The following is a 17,354-nucleotide window of genomic DNA, read 5'->3' on the forward strand; positions in this document are numbered from 1 at the left end:
GCTACTGAAGTGTCACTTATCGTCACAAAAAACAGACCCCACATTCAAAAATATGTTTCTTATCTTTTAAAAACACCGAAAACACCGATTTCGGCCTATCCCTTCATATACTGACGTCACATGTGACCTACTCAACTCTACTTCACCTGCCCAGTGTCCCGCCAAGTCTCAGACAACATGTTTTTATCGTTTAAATAACGATTCCAGCCGAGCATGTCTCTGACCACACTATCCTTTCATATGCTTAGGACAAAGAAACAGATGAACTCTACTTCACCTGCCCTGTATCCTTCCAAGTTCAGATAGGCAACTTTATCATTCACATCTAAAAAAAAAAATTGAAAAAAAATATAGCATTGACATATTGGTCTAGAACCTGTGCCACCCACATGAGAGCGGGCTACGCTACCAACTTAGCTATTTTCTCGTGACGTCACAAATGAATTTTTATACTATACTTTTGAGTCTCCGCGCATAGATCTAGAGATCTTTAGATCTAGAGAAATTTATTGTAAAACTAAATGAAAAAAGACAGTTTAAAATTGATATAAGTGTTGGAACGTAATAAATACAGCAAACGGACGTATTGTTAAAGTTATGACCGACAGAAAATTAGATTTAGAACGCGTTAAACTTTTGAATGGGAACACAATTTTCTTCAATAGACGCCGCCATTTTATTGTACTAAAGAGTAAACAAAAACCTGTGACGTCACTATTCCCACAAAGTTTAGTCAAGGTTTTAACATTTTAAAAAAAAATGGGTTATTCTGCGTAGGAATAAATCAATAAATTAATTAACGTCTTTAAATAAATGTGTGATTAACAGTCTGTCTGCATTAAAAAATTATTCTCTACCTGCATACCATTTTACAGCTTTCCAGATAGAGTCGAACATATCACAATTTTCGATCAGGCAAACAAACAAATAAATATTCAAACATGTAAACAAACTTGACTTTTAGTAGTATATAGATAGATAAGACTAATGTGTGGCAGATTTGGTTTCGCAAATTTTAGCGAAAGTTAAATATTTATTGTCTTTTTTTCATTAAAATCATTCTAAAACACAAAAAAAACTAAATATACTCAGCTACTTTTACATTTCTTTATTTTAAATTAAAAAAGTTAATCAGTAAATACGTTATGGCTCTGCCCATCGCGAAGGGAAACAAACATGGCGGCTGGCTCAAATTGGAAGGCAGTCATTCTGAGTCAGATACAACATAGAAATCATAAACAAACACATCCATTTACCAGCCTTATACAGACAAGTAAGATTATAATTCAGTTATTAAATTCTATATAGTGAATTATTGTGGTATCAAAAAGAAATTTAATCTAGACTAATATAAAACCATAATAAAATGAAAAACTGAGTAACTCGGTCCTGTCCTCACACTCAACTGTGACGTCTCAGTGACTGAGTCAGAGTCACTGATGAGTGATAAAACTAGATCTAAATTTAATGGCTTTATTTGTGGACCGCATTTAGGTGACACAACTTCGTTCATCAGCGAGATTCAACTAGATCTAATATGTTGCTTTTTCAGTATTACATGCGAAAAAATGTCAAAAATACTCTCTAGCTAGTTTTTTGTTTTGGTTTTGGTATAGAAAAAGACAACACTATCAACCTAGCGCCCATAGTATCTCTCCCTCAATGGGCCATTTATCTCGTATTAATACAATAGGATATCTTACACAATTTTAAATTAAAATTTCTTAATATAATTTATTTATTTTATTGCCAAGTATTTCTATTGTACATCATAGAATTTAATGCCCAAACTGACTTCTTAGAGCCTCAGCCTGAAATAGTTGACATTTATATAACTCTCATCGTCAAATAATAACTCATCGCATGACTGTGGTAAATCATGAAAAAGTGACTGTGCAAATGTAGCTTGCCTGTCAAGACTATATATCTTACAAAGCTTTTATGTTTATTATGGTTTCGTGTTTTCACAAAATTTATTTTTAATTAATTCATTTTTAAATGTGCGACATTTTGTCTGCATTAGTTAAATAATTATCCATAATCAAGAACATTATAATATAGCCTACACAGCTGATGTACCAGTATTAACTTTCTATCCAATGTAATTTTTACAAATTAATGTCCAAGACAAGCTATCATCATCACCTCTGTAAAAAAAAAAAATACGTCGCATGTGACCTTTGTGCAAACTTGATTTCTTATTTGTTTTAATTCTAAGCATAAAATGCTTATTTTTATTATTCAATCACGTCACATTTTTAAATAATTAAATACATTGTTGTCAAGTGAGGTAAATAGTTTTGAAAAATAAAATACAATAAAATATGTGAAGACAACAGTTTTTTTTATTATAAGCATTATGAGACCTGATCTAAATAAAGAATAACTATAACAGATTATTGGTGGGTTTTTTTTTTTTTGTGGGAACAGTTTTGAACTTAGCTTTTGAACTTTATTCCAGATAGTCGTCTATTTGAAATAGCCACATCTTTGCAAACCAAGAATGTTCATTTGCAAGTTGAGATTGAAAAGTTAAAAGAGGAAACATTAAATTCTCACGTCCGAGGGGATGGAATGTAAGTATTTCTATATTTTATAACTCTCATCATGTATAATGGTTAGAAAAAAGATATTCTTCTGTTTATCTCATCATAGTTTTGAAGACATACTTGTTGATTTTCATCACCCCCAAATCATTTCACCTGAACTTTGACTTTGTTTTTTTTTATTACAAAATGGCATATATCATTATGAAGTTGTAGTAGTTTTGGTAATCCTACGATAAATAATTTGCTTCTGTACTTTTATCTATTTTTAGTAACAGCAATGTCAGCACGCACCTTCTGGAACAAAAAGTTTTTAAACTGCAGGAAGAGTTAACTGAGCTTCACAAAAAAAGAGGAGAAGTGAGATTATTTTTTACGTAATACCTTGGGAAATTGCAGTTGTAATAAGTTATGGTTATAGCAATTATCATAAGTACTACCCGCTCATAAATGTTAACTACACTTCATTATTAAAAAAAATATAATTTTCAACTTTATCAACACTGGTGTTTTAATAAGTACATTATTTTTCTCTTTAATATAACTGTAATTGAATTTTCAATTGTTAACTTTGTTTCATTTATAGCAATAAGGTGTTAGTTCACAGAACATTTTTTTTTTTATAAAAAATAACTGAAACCCTTTATTTACATTTCACACAGGCCAGTGATTTAGAGCCAGATAATATATTAAAGACATTATTAATTTAGATAAGTGGCATGAAATTGATTAAATTATTTCTTTTATCTGTTTATATATAAAAAAAGATGTTCTTAAATTAATTGTTGTAGAATTTATTAAATGAGTGTAATGGACATTTGAATCAAAATCAATATTAGTGCAATTATTCTCAAGGTTTTGTAACAAATACAACAGTACTGCGAATTTAGTTTGATTATTTTATTACCCATCTCTGCTTTATTCACTGGCCTTGGTGATGAAAAAGCCTCAAGAACAGAGGGATAAACAAATGCGTGTAGCTCTTCTTTATAAAGTTTTTACATTATTTTTCCCAGAATGCTCAGCAGATCATTGACCTCACTGCATTGCTTCAAGAGAAAGAAAAGGAAATGCAACACAAGGATAGCATGTAAGTGTAACGGAGTAATCTTAATTGGCCTTCATTATTGAAGGTGATTGTTATTTTTGTTTTGTGTCTCTATTGTCTGAATAAGTTTGCTTGCCAAAGAATAAATGAATTTTAATATTATTGCATTTTCGTTTTCTCAAAGTATCATCACTGTGCATAATTTTTCTTCTTTTAAAAAAGTTTTCATGTGGTACTTGAAAACAATAGTTTTATTTGTGTTTGCTGCAGTAGCCCCTCTTACCCTCTATACAAATGCCTATTTTTTTTTTTTTAAGTTTCCAATCCCTGCTTTAAACACTATTTTAAAGTGTGTGTTACTATAACACTGGATGTTAAAAGAGATAATTAAAATGCTAGAAAGGAAAAAGGTAAAATACATTTTTCCAATTGTTCTCTAGGATATCTGATATGAGAGAAAACAACATAGCCCTCAAACAAGCCAAGAAAACTTTAGAGATGGCCATGACAGAGTTGGAAGCCACTAACCAAATGTTGAAAGATGAGCATCAAGCATTGCAGGTTCAAATCCCTTTGCCTCTGATACACTTTATTAAGTTGAAAATTTAAAGGAAATGGAGTTGGGGGAATTTTGGGTAGTATTTTCATGTCTTCTGTGTGCTAAAATAAAAATATATTTTTTCTTAATATGATCATTAGATGGCATTCACAGCATTGGAAGAAAGATATAGAAAAGCTCAGGAAGACAATTCTGACCTTATACAAAGATGGATGGAACAGAAAGCTAAAGATGCAGATAGGATGAATGCAGAAAATGCTGATTTCATCAAGTAAACATCGTTTTTTTAAAATGTAGTCTAGTTTTATTTTTTTGCAATGCATTTGGTTGTGGATATTATTCTACTTGTTTAAATGAAAATATTAGATTCTTTATTCTAATTACATTTGTATATTATTTTGTCTGGCATTTTGTTAAAAAATATTGGATTTTTTTTTTTTTAAACTACAGTTGTATATTATTTGTCAGGCATTTTGTAATAAATTTTCTTTACCTCAAAGAGCAAGACAACAAAGACTGGCTCAAGACCTTGAAGAAGCTGCTAAAGAACAAGTACCAATTGACCCTGGGTAAGTTTCTACAGGCTGTTCAATCCATGTGTCCTTGTTCAGCTGTTTCCTTTAGAGAGAAAGTTTCCTCAGGGGATTATATTTAGAGGGTTAACATAGGACACTGATTGATAAAGGTATGATATAAGCCCATTGCGCACAAAAGAGAAGCATTGTGATTCTTCTAATATTTAACTTGTTTTCTTTTAAAATTTTACTGAGATAATATTTTGTTTGATATAAACCATATACATTTTTTCATTATAACTTTGTAAATTTTTTAATTCCGTTTCTTCAATTAGTTGAGCATTTGATAGTTTTTAATATCCTGTTTGTTTTTATGCTATTATTGTAGATTTTTCTTTGTAAATCCATATCAAATTTTATTCCATTTCTTTAATTAGTTCAACATTTGATAGTTTTAAACAAATAAATGTCCCAATTGCTCTTAAGCTATTAATATAGTTATTCCTTTATTTCTGTTGCCATGTAAAATTTTATTCCATTTCTTTAATTAGTTCAACATTTGATGGTTTTAAACAAATAAATATCCCATAAATTTCTATTCCATTTCTTTAATTAGCTCAACATTTGATGGTTTTCTTCCTGCTGTTTGTGTCGCAGCATCTGTGCCTTCAAGAGCTCAACACACTTTTGTAAGCTTTTGGTAACATTAAGCATGTTCAATTTATTTTATACTAGTATAGTATTAGTTCCTAGAGTTAGCATTCATTGCTACCATTTTGTTTAATGTCTTAACCAAAACATAGTTAAACATGCCTTGTATTTTTTTCCCACAAAGTTTAAGAATTAAATCTGTTTTTAGCAATAGATAAAATACATAATATTAAAAAGAATAAATTTGTAAAGCTTACCTTAGTACTAGCTTTTCACAGTGATTTCAAAATGTTTTTTTCTACAAACAAAAGAAAACTATCTTGTAAATTATTCATTGGTGGTATTTCTACCCCAACCATATTAGTAATACAGGCCCAAAAATGACATTTTGTAATTTACTACCCTGCCCTGCTGTCAATCATAGTAGAACCAAATTAATTTTCAATTTGTATTTGAGTGTATGGTTTTGTATATCTTTTAACATTTCTGAACTTGTAAGATTCTGATGAGTATGATGCAGTCTATATTTTAACATTTCTGAACTTGTAAGATTCTGATGAGTATGATGCAGTCTATATTTTAACATTTCTGAACTTATAAGATTCTGATGAGTATGATTCACTCTATCTTTTAACATTTCTGAACTTGTAAGATTCTAATGAGAATAATTCAGTCTATATTTTAACATTTCTGAACTTGTAAGATTCTGATGATCATAATTCAGTCTATATTTTAACAAATCTTGTAGGATGCCCATGAGGGTGAAGTCTATGCCGTACAGTGGAACTATATGGGTAGTAGCTTTGCCACTGGTGGTGCTGACAGAAAAATCAAAATCTGGGAGTACCACAACGGTAGGTAGTTTTTCCTTACAGACATCTATATATATATATATATATATATATAATTCTCTACGTGGGACTATTCGGACCAGTCGCAGCATTGGTAGTGTCAAATTTACAAATTATGAATTACTGAAAAGTAGAAAATAATACAACTAAATAGCGGTGTATACTACGCCGTGGGTGGGCTCGTTTAATAGCCTTGTTGGTACTTGGGAGTTAGCAATGCACATTTTATTAAGATATAATCAACTCCAAACACAGCTTAAAAGGTTTAAGTATTACTTATGAATTGTATTGACTGATAAGAATGGTGACTATTGTCTTTTGTTTTCTGGGGGGGGGGGGGGGAATTTAATTATAATCAATTACCTGATTTAATGTTACTGTACCTATAACACGTGGACTTTACTTTTCACCATAGAAGACTCTTGTGGTAGTAAAGTAATGTAATCTATAGCTTTTAGCATAATGTAATTATAGCTTAATTAATACCCAAACATGTATAGATATTTCTGTTCCCTATATTTTGTAGGTATTTGTGAATGCAGGGGAACTCTGGTTGGTAGCAATGCTGGAATTACCTCCCTGGATTATAGCCAAGATGTATGTTTTTGTTTCACTCTGCCCTCATTTCACTCACCCCTTAGTTGTTTAAGTAGTAGAGCACATTATCTTCAACTCAAAGGAATACCTGTGAAAGTTTAGTTGTTCTTGAGCATATGCAGCTATTATGGGTACCCCACAAAAGTTGGGGAAATTAAATTCCGTTCCACTATTATCTACACAATCCCTTCATCTGCTTTTATCAGAGAAACAGATAGCATCTGGTCCACCTTCTCTATCTACCATCAGTAAGTTGACCAACAAACCTATTCACTTGATAGCTAGTACAATACTGGCAAGTATAGTTAACTGATTGTTGTATTTTCTATTGTTTAACTTCAGGACCTAATGATTGTTGGAGCTTCAAATGACTTTGCGAGTAGGATATGGACTGTTATGGATCAAAGACTGCGGGTAATTATAAATATGACTTTTCATTAAAATTAAAATCGCTATAGATAATTGTAGAAATGTCAAAAAGTATAGAAAACCAAACCATACTTATAATTTATCTTTGCAAAGATCATTATTTAATTAGATTAAAAACAATACTATGTTGAACATTAATATAAAATAGAGTAAATCTGGGAAAATTATACTGTTCAATAAGTTGTTTGTGTAGTAGGAAAATGTTTCATATAAATTTTGTACTAAAATTTTCAGCACACGTTAACAGGACACAGTGGGAAAGTATTATCAGCCAAGTTTCTCAGTGATTGTAAAGTTGTCTCAGGAAGTCATGACAGAACTATCAAAGTTTGGGATTTAAACGTCAAATCATGTAAGACACACAAAACAGCTTTTTGCTTCTTTCTGGTGGAAAAAATTAGTCTGAAAGTTTTGCTGCCTATCATTTTTCCTGATATTTTTTTTTCTTTATTCTTTTAGCCAATATTTGATGGTTTTTCAATGACAAATGAATTAGCCTTTTATGATATTATGCATTTTTTAGTAAACAGCCTTAGTCTGTTACATTTTCTGGGACACTTATCCCACATGCATCTCTATAACCCAAACCACTTCTCTTGGTTGCTGTGGCTGTGAGTTAGTGGTGATGTGACCACCTTGTGACTCTGTGTATGCCTCAATTCAACCAACATTTAGATATATATACCTACTAGGCATACTGCCTAGCTTCGCTTAGGTTTTTAAAAGGCATTTGAGAATTTGAATACTTAATTATTTAGCGATGGATTGGGTGTGGAGTGCTTTAATAAGTTTAATAAGTTTAATTTAAACAGTAATGCTAACTTTAGAAAAAATGTTTTTGTTAGTCATTTACATGCAGATTCGTAGCGAATTTTTGGAAAGTACGCAATGTATAACTAAAATGGAATTAGAACTACACAGGTTTCATGAACAGTATATCTCATAGTTTATATTACATTGCCTTTTGAAATTAATTAATTAATTTAATTAACATACTTAACTAAATTAACAACTTAATTTTGTACTAAAACAAATGCTATACTTCGTCATTTTCTGTTTCTGTTTAAAATAGTATACAATTATTTGAAAAATAATAATTTTAAAAACGTTACCTCCCTTGAAAACTGAACGTATGACGTATGTCATTGTTTACTTATATTGTTTGCTTATATAAGAAATTACGTTATATGAACTTATTTAACGACTATAATGGCTGTTTCCGACGGGAATAAAGTTTTTTTGTTACCCTCCATGGTCGGTCTACGACGTCACATAATATTAAAGGGATCGTTCGTCAATTTATTTATATATATATATATATATATATATATCATATAAGAAGAATTTCACTCAAGATCATCTTTTAGCCCTCGTCGAGGGCTTTGAGTCTGACTAACAGTTTTTCCATACGGCCTAGTCATCTATAGTAGTGTATGCAAAAACTTAGCATGATGTACAGACATTAAGTAACCTAAAAATTGTGTTAAAATTTCCCTGTTTTTCCCATAAAATACAAAGATTATATAGGGAAATACAACTGGTCAGTTTTGACCGCTTTACGAAGTTTTCCCAGAATTGCCGAGTTTTTTATGAAACCCCTAGGTGTTCTTCTACCACCTCACAAAATATCAAGGGGGGTCGTCGGAGGAAATTTTTTTTCGTAATAGAGCTCATATAAAGAGAATTTCACTCGCGGTCACTTTTTAGCCCTCGTCGAGGGCTTTGAGTGTAACCGACAGTTTTCCCTAAAGGTCAAGCCATTGACCTAGGAGCATGCAAAAAATTAGCCAGATATACTGAGCTTAAGTACCCTAAAGTCTGCGTTGAAATGACCCTCTGTTTTTCCCATAAAATACAAAGATTATATAGGGAAATACAACTGGTCAGTTTTGACCGCTTTACGAAGTTTTCCCAGATATGCCGAGTTTTTTGTGACACTCCTAGGTGTTCTTCTACCACCTCACAAAATATCAAGGGGGGTCGTCGGAGGAAAATTTTTTTCGTAATAGAGCTCATATAAAGAGAATTTCACTCGCGGTCACTTTTTAGCCCTCTTCGAGGGCTTTGAGTGTAACCGACAGTTTTCCCTAAAGGTCAAGCCATTGACCTAGGAGCATGCAAAAAATTAGCCAGATATACTGAGCTTAAGTACCCTAAAGTCTGCGTTGAAATGACCCTCTGTTTTTCCCATAAAATACAAAGATTATATAGGGAAATACAACTGGTCAGTTTTGACCCCTTTACGAAGTTTTCCCAGATATGCCGAGTTTTTTGTGACACCCTAAGGCGTTCTCCTACCACCTCACAAAATATCAAGGGGGGTCGTCGGAGGAAATTTTTTTTCGTAATAGAGCTCATATAAAGAGAATTTCACTCGCGGTCACTTTTTAGCCCTCGTCGAGGGCTTTGAGTGAGACCGACAGGTCTGCCCTACGGTCAAGCCATTTTCCTATAAACATGCCAAAAATTAGCCAGATGTAAAGAGGGTAAGTGCCCTAAAATCCGTTTTGAAATGACCCTCCGTTTTTCCCATAAAATACAAAGATTATATAGGGAAATACGACTGGTCAGTTTTGACCCATTTCCCGATTTTTCCCGGACATGGCGAGTTTTTTGTGACACCCCTAGGCGTTCTCCTACCACCTCACAAAATATCAAGGGGGGTCGTCGGAGGAAATTTTTTTTCGTAATAGAGCTCATATAAAGAGAATTTCACTCGCGGTCACTTTTTAGCCCTCGTCGAGGGCTTTGAGTGAGACCGACAGGTCTGCCCTACGGTCAAGCCATTTTCCTATAAACATGCCAAAAATTAGCCAGATGTAAAGAGGGTAAGTGCCCTAAAATCCGTTTTGAAATGACCCTCCGTTTTTCCCATAAAATACAAAGATTATATAGGGAAATACGACTGGTCAGTTTTGACCCATTTCCCTATTTTTTCCCGGACATGGCGAGTTTTTTGTGACACCCCAAGGCGTTCTCCTACCACCTCACAAAATATCAAGGGGGGTCGTCGGAGGAAATTTTTTTTCGTAATAGAGCTCATATAAAGAGAATTTCACTCGCGGTCACTTTTTAGCCCTCGTCGAGGGCTTTGAGTAAGACCGACAGGTCTGCCCTACGGTCAAGCCATTTACCTATAAACATGTCAAAAATTAGCCAGATGTAAACAGGGTAAAGTGCCCTAAAATCCGTTTTGAAATGACCCTCTGTTTTTCCCATAAAATACAAAGATTATATAGGGAAATACGACTGGTCAGTTTTGACCCATTTCCCGATTTTTCCCGGACATGGCGAGTTTTTTGTGACACCCCAAGGTGTTCTCCTACCACCTCACAAAATTTCAAGGGGGGTCGTCGGAGGAAATTTTTTTTCGTAATAGAGCTCATATAAAGAGAATTTCACTCGCGGTCACTTTTTAGCCCTCGTCGAGGGCTTTGAGTCAAACCGACAGGTCCGCCCTACGGCCAAGCCATTTACCTATAAGCATGCCAAAACTTAGCCAGATGTAAATAGGGTAAGTGCCCTAAAATCCGTTTTGAAATGACCCTCTGTTTTCCCCATAAAATACAAAGATTATATAGGGAAATACGACTGGTCAGTTTTGACCCATTTCCCGATTTTTCCCGGACATGGCGAGTTTTTTGTGACACCCCAAGGCGTTCTCCTACCACCTCACAAAATATCAAGGGGGGTCGTCGGAGGAAATTTTTTTTCGTAATAGAGCTCATATAAAGAGAATTTCACTCGCGGTCACTTTTTAGCCCTCGTCGAGGGCTTTGAGTAAGACCGACAGGTCAGCCCTACGGTCAAGCCATTTACCTATAAACATGTCAAAAATTAGCCAGATGTAAACAGGGTAAGTGCCCTAAAATCCGTTTTGAAATGACCCTCTGTTTTTCCCATAAAATACAAAGATTATATAGGGAAATACGACTGGTCAGTTTTGACCCATTTCCCGATTTTTCCCGGACATGGCGAGTTTTTTGTGACACCCCAAGGTGTTCTCCTACCACCTCACAAAATTTCAAGGGGGGTCGTCGGAGGAAATTTTTTTTCGTAATATAGCCCATATAAGGCGCCGGTCAGTCGAGGTCAGTTTTGACCCCTTCTCCGTAGACTTTTCGGCCAACCGTCACTGGCCTTCGTGTTCTATTGCCCGAAGGCACCATCGTGCCAAATTTGACGCGCCTGCGGCGCCGGGAAGTGCCCTATCGGGCACTTGACCACTTTGCTTTATATATATAGATTTCTAACATACTTTTTTTTGCTATGTAGTCTATGTTAAAAAAATAAATTATTAAATAGTCTTAGGGTTGAGATTAGAAACATTTATAATGAAGAGGAAAAGGATTGTGATGAAATTATCAAGAAGATTAAACTAAAATTTGATTACCACAACTTATCAGAGCTCAATTGTTTTCTTTATATTCCAACATTTCTTTGCAATGTTTTATTTTCACCTGGAAATACCGCAATTATTTTTTGGAGGGGGGGGGGGTGATTTACCTTCGGTGTCGTCCATAAATGATGTCATGGCTCTACACCAAATTTTTACCGCACCCACCCTTCTGCTTTGTCATACTCATGTCTTCATCACCCCCCCCCCCCCCCCCCCCACCTCCTACTTCCATAATTTATGAATGACCCTTTACGCAGTTTAAAAAAATACCATTTTTTTGTTGTACATCTCTAATTACTTTATGTATATATCACATATCAACAAGTTATCTAAAGTTAAAATTGTGAGATGGTAATTATAATAGTACCTCAAAAACTCTTGTAAAATATATCTCTTTGTGTAGTAATGTTATCAATTTTAATATTCTGCCCAAATAGTGGAAAAATTCTTCCTGAAATTAAAGAAATGTATAAAATCTAGCATTGATTAATCTTAAAGTGTTTTTAAAACTTCCCGTTACTACATATGTTGTTAAAATGCTGTCCTAATCTAATTATTATGATATGATTATTGAAACAAATTTTTTCTACATTCCCAGGTATAAAAACAATATTTGCTGGCAGCAGCTGCAACGATCTAGTTACAATGTATGGAACTAGTGTCATCAGTGGACACTTTGATAAAAGAATCAGGTTCTGGGATACTAGGGGGCAGGCGGATAGTAGCACCAATGAAATTCTTTTACAAGGCAGACTCACTTCTTTAAATCTTTCTCCTGGTAAGGTTTGTTTGTTCTTCCATCAAAAGCAAAAATTGTTTGCATTAACTACTAATACTAACTAGTGACCAACATTTGTATAGTTATAAAATGCAAATGTAACTCACCAGGATATGAGTCAATTAGTGCTACTAGGTTATTTTTAATCATTAAATTGGTCTTAAATTACAGGCATCTAGGCCTTCATTTGAAAACTTATATCTTTTAAGAATCATTGAATTTGTCGTAAGCTATGTCATCTTCACTCAGCAAGTTTTAAAAAAAAAACTATACTAAGTATTGTTTTTAAAAACCCATTAAAAAATATTGATTTTTCAAATGTATTTGTCTTGCAGATAAAAATCAGCTTTTGTGTTGCACTAGAGATGACTGTCTGAAAATAATTGACCTTAGGATGAACCAAGTGTCTTCAACTCTTACGTCAGTTCTTTTTTCAAATATTTTGTTTTTTTTTTCTTCTTGAATAAAAAAAAATTATTAACTGGGAATTTAAATTTAATATTTATAATTTTTTTAAGTTTAGAAATATTTTCCTTTTACAATTGGTGCTATTTTTTAAGCTTAATAAACATTTTTTGTCTAAAATAAAAATTAAAATAATTTGCATCTTTTATGTGTTAATCAAAATGTATTTAGATATTTAACTTTATATGTTTACAGTGCAGAGGGATTTAAAGTTGGCTGTGATTGGTCAAGAGCAGTTTTTAGGTAAATTTTAAATATAACTACTTTCAATTTAAATATTGATCTGAATATAGAGTTATAAATATAAATGTAAAACATTTTCAAGCACAACATAAAAGCCAATGCTGAAACAACTGCATTGAGATTACACTTTAGGAATAAAATGTAGAGGTATAGTTTGTGGAGATGGGTTTTCTCTGATGCAAAGGTTATGGCTATTGTGCAGGGTAGAGAACTAAATTACTTTCTTTCCTTCTTTTACATACAACCCCCCCTGCTTTTGTTTTCCCATTTAGAAAAGTTATATTCACAATGGGTTTTTTTTCATGTTGTAATATTATATAATTAATTTTACTTTTCACAAGGTTTTTGCTATGTCTGTATGGAGTATTTAACTTGAAATAATTATTTTCTTACATTTGTCACCTATATGCCTGGGTCTTGTATATTTTCAGTCCTGATGTTGAATATGCCGCTGCTGGCTCTGGTGATGGGAATTTATATGTCTGGAATATCAACAAAGGCAAAGTAGAGAAAGTACTTAAAGAACACAGGCAAGTATCTTTGATGTGTAGGATTTGTTAGGTAGTGCTGTAGTTTAAGTATACAGCCCTTTCTACTCTATTCTGTTTGATACTTAAAAAGGAGAATGGATACTATTAAAATTCAATTGAAGTTGAGGTCAACTCTCTTATAATCAATCTGATTAAATAGCCGTACTAAAAATATTTTCATTTTTTTTAAAAGGTATAAAAATTATTGTATAATTTCTGTCCTTATTTGGTGTTTTTTTTTTTTAATTATAACATTATTTACATTTATAAAAAAATGAGTCTAAAAAAAACTTTTTTTTTTAATAGCCATGCTGTTTTAGCTTGTTCGTGGAACCCCACTGGGACCTCTATAGCTAGTTGTGAAAAGGGCAAAAAGGTTGTGTTGTGGTCAGATTACTAACTGAATCACTGCTTGCTTTACATTATGGTAAGATATTGTTGCATACAGTAGGCCTCTGAGTATGTTAAAAAATACACTTTTGATCTTAAATGCTCATTTCTACTTGTAAATGAGGTTCATCATTGAAATTTTATTTCCCTCAAATTATTTTGTAGTAAAGTAATACAAACTAAAATAAAGAAATGGGTAAATTTCCAGCTTAAATGGAGAAAAAACACATTTCTAATAAATCTGGATACATTTTAATACATCAGTCATCAAAATAATTTTGTTACATAAATACAATCCTGGAAGGTTTCTAGATTTTATAAAAATATTAACTCCATAAAGCAAAACAATGTCCCTTTTTCTTGACACTTAAAACTGCATCTTGTAGCAATAATACCTTAATAAGGAATGTAGACAATTTTGTTTTACACTGCTGATATATAACAAGATTTAATTTGATTATCATTAAAGGTGGCTATGAATTAACCAAGATTAGAGAAAAGACATGTAAATCCAGCTTTCCTCCTGCTGTACATCGATAGGTCATCAAAAAAATCGTTAGTGTTTATGTTAATCAACCATCATATATTCATCAATCATCATATGTTGATCAACTATCGTCTCAAAACTACATTTTAAAATGTCTGTGTTCTAATTAGAAAAACCATTGCCTGTAGTAAATATTACTCAAAGGAAAAAAAATATTTGTTATTTCAAAAACAATTTTTTTTTTAAACCATCTAGTGATAACTGATAGAAAAAAGTTGTCCTTGTTCATCAATCTTCACCTTTACATTCCAGTTTTTTAATTTACTTATGTCAGCCATATTGTTGTCAAAGCTGTTTATCAAATCTATGTTATTTCTGCCATGACTTTGTAATTCATGTGTTTTATTGGTTGACAGATGTAATAGTAAATTGATCAACAGGAATTAAAAAAATAGTTGTGTATTTAGCTGTACAAGAAAGTTGTGTGAGCTGCATGCCATTATGAAGTACTTACATGACTGGATTTTTGTACTGTCAGTATGAAATTGGTGATAGCTGTTCCTATATAAACCCTCTCTCTGATTTCTTTATGCAGTCTATGGTGCTCAAAGCAAGTTCACTCTTCCATACATGTCTTGACAGATGGCATTTTTAAAAAAAATTACATCGCATTTTATTTTTTACTATTGACTTGAATGTTTAACAGTTGTAGTTATCTGATTATGTAGCAAATACATACATGCTTGAAGATAAGTTTTTGCAATTAGATAAAACAGAGTTACTTAGCTCATACAGGTTAACACTTAAACTGTTCTGATATACTGAATTCTTTGGCTGCTTTAGTGTGCGGTTTAACCAAGTCATCTTCTGTTTTGTTTCTTATCTATTGTTTTTTTAAAGTTGTTATTAAAATCCATTTTTAGCCAAGTACATTGCTTGTTACTACACAAAGTGTTAAGTGCCCTGGTACTTACCTGCATGAAATTTTTAAAGAATTTCTTCTTTTATTTTTGTTCAACATTATTTACAGTATGTGTAAAATTTACATTTAAAAAATTTGTTTTAAATAGTAAAAAGTAATGTCTTTAAATATAATACATTGTTTTTCTACCCAGGAAGCTAGATGTTTAGAATTTCTCCCAGAAATCTTTGATAAAGTCAGTTGAAGACATTATACAGTATAGCTGCACAAAATGTAATGCACAACATTGTCTCATATTTAAAAAAAAACTGCCAATGTGTGAAAAATACTCTAAAATAAAAATCTATCTACATCTACTTGTATACTTTTATTTTGGACAGTATTAAGCGAAAAGGTGCTTTGGTCAATAGGGTAAACATTTAGTTGATTTAAAAAACAAAAGTTTCATCTTTATTATAAATTACAACTTCTGTGAAATAAGAATTTGATTAAATTTTATTTTATAATTTGGCTTAATTTCCTGTATTTATGTTTGTAAACTATCTATACACACTATTTTATGTTACCTTTGTGCTATTATACACTAACTTTTCTTTAAGTAATGACTTGAATAAAAACTGATATAGCTATCTTATGGATCCTTACTATACTTATGCACAATTTATCCTTGCTGTTCATAGTTCTAATGATTGCTTCCAATTGTAAAGCTTATAATGAAAGATTGTATGCTAGATAAAAAATGTGATAATGAAATGAGTTTTATGAAAACTATTGTTGAGATGTATATACTTGTGTGTTTCGCTAATGAACTTTTAATTACTTTTTGTGTTTGACTTTTTTTTGTGCAATAATTCTGCTACATTGCAGTAAATTTGAAATGAAATAAATTATTGTTAATTTAATCAGTTATTTTTTCTTTTTCATTTTTTAAATTATATGATGCACATAATAATTTTTTTACTACAATTCCTAGCCTAGGATTTGAACTTATGACTTTTGGGCTAGCATTTGAGCACATACTGTTAACAATACTATACCATATAGCTGTTGTGCATTTTATTATACACACACTAAACCTTCATATGTCATATATATATAGATGACTGAAAGTGCCTGTATAGTACATTGTTGTTAAATAACTGAACCAGCACTACATCATTAGGGATACAATACAATAGCTACTATTGATGGTCACTACAAGAATTTTCCCTGAAGTGAAGTTGATGTGAAATGTCATGTGTTCTCTTAAATTAACATAATAGAATCTGTACATTTTATCGAGTTTTTGTATCCAAGAGCCATCCTAATATATAAATCCCCACGTTCGCACATCTCTCTCTCTCTCTCTTTCTCTGTCCGCAAAAAATTTTCGCCGGACATCACGTCAGAATCGGCAGCGATATATGAAGAACTTTTTACGGACTTTTGTTGAAAATAATATGTTAGATGTTTTAAATGTATAACCACAATTTTAGTTAAAGAAGAAAAATAAAAATTAAAGGCGTATTCGAATGTAGAGAAACAGTATTATTTATGCAACCGGAAAAGCATTAATACATGTGAAAAAGAACGCATAAAACTGTGACGTCACTATTGCTTATACATTAACTAATGACGTCATCTGCCGTGTTTAGAATGAAAAGAAATGAACTATTTCATTCAAATTTGATTTAGATCTACGTACACTATGAAATGTATACAATACAATTTTTCCGGCCTAAACTCATAAAATTTATTTTATTTATTTGGATTCTAGATCTAGAGATTCTAGATCTAGACTAGATCTAAATCTACAAATCTACGCAATAACTAGATCTAGATCGAGACGTAGACCGCGGCTAAGATCTTCTAACTTCTCCAGAATCTATTCCAAAAATAAATGTCTATATTAGGACTAAACTATTTCAAGACATAATTATTTTATACAAAGTCTTTGTTTGGAAC

At 32.2% G+C, this 17,354-nt stretch overlaps 1 protein-coding gene across 1 annotated transcript; it reads left to right on the top strand.

Moving 5' to 3' along the window:
* Positions 1–1,167: 1,167 nt before the first annotated feature.
* Positions 1,168–16,304, top strand: LOC131947124 (autophagy-related protein 16-1). Its single transcript, XM_059308232.1, has 18 exons — positions 1,168–1,273; positions 2,462–2,576; positions 2,819–2,906; positions 3,563–3,636; positions 4,035–4,155; positions 4,294–4,424; positions 4,654–4,722; positions 5,285–5,357; positions 6,068–6,173; positions 6,697–6,767; positions 7,110–7,181; positions 7,431–7,548; positions 12,194–12,373; positions 12,709–12,793; positions 13,034–13,081; positions 13,513–13,611; positions 13,918–14,038; positions 14,471–16,304. Exons 1-17 carry the CDS (start codon positions 1,177–1,179, stop codon positions 14,009–14,011), a joined length of 1,641 nt encoding a protein of 546 aa, XP_059164215.1. The 5' UTR covers positions 1,168–1,176; the 3' UTR covers positions 14,012–14,038; positions 14,471–16,304.
* Positions 16,305–17,354: the final 1,050 nt, after the last annotated feature.

Source organism: Physella acuta, unplaced genomic scaffold (genome assembly GCF_028476545.2).
Source record: "Physella acuta isolate Inbredline_101_S28 unplaced genomic scaffold, ASM2847654v3 ptg000583l, whole genome shotgun sequence".
Lineage (NCBI taxonomy): Eukaryota > Metazoa > Mollusca > Gastropoda > Physidae > Physella > Physella acuta.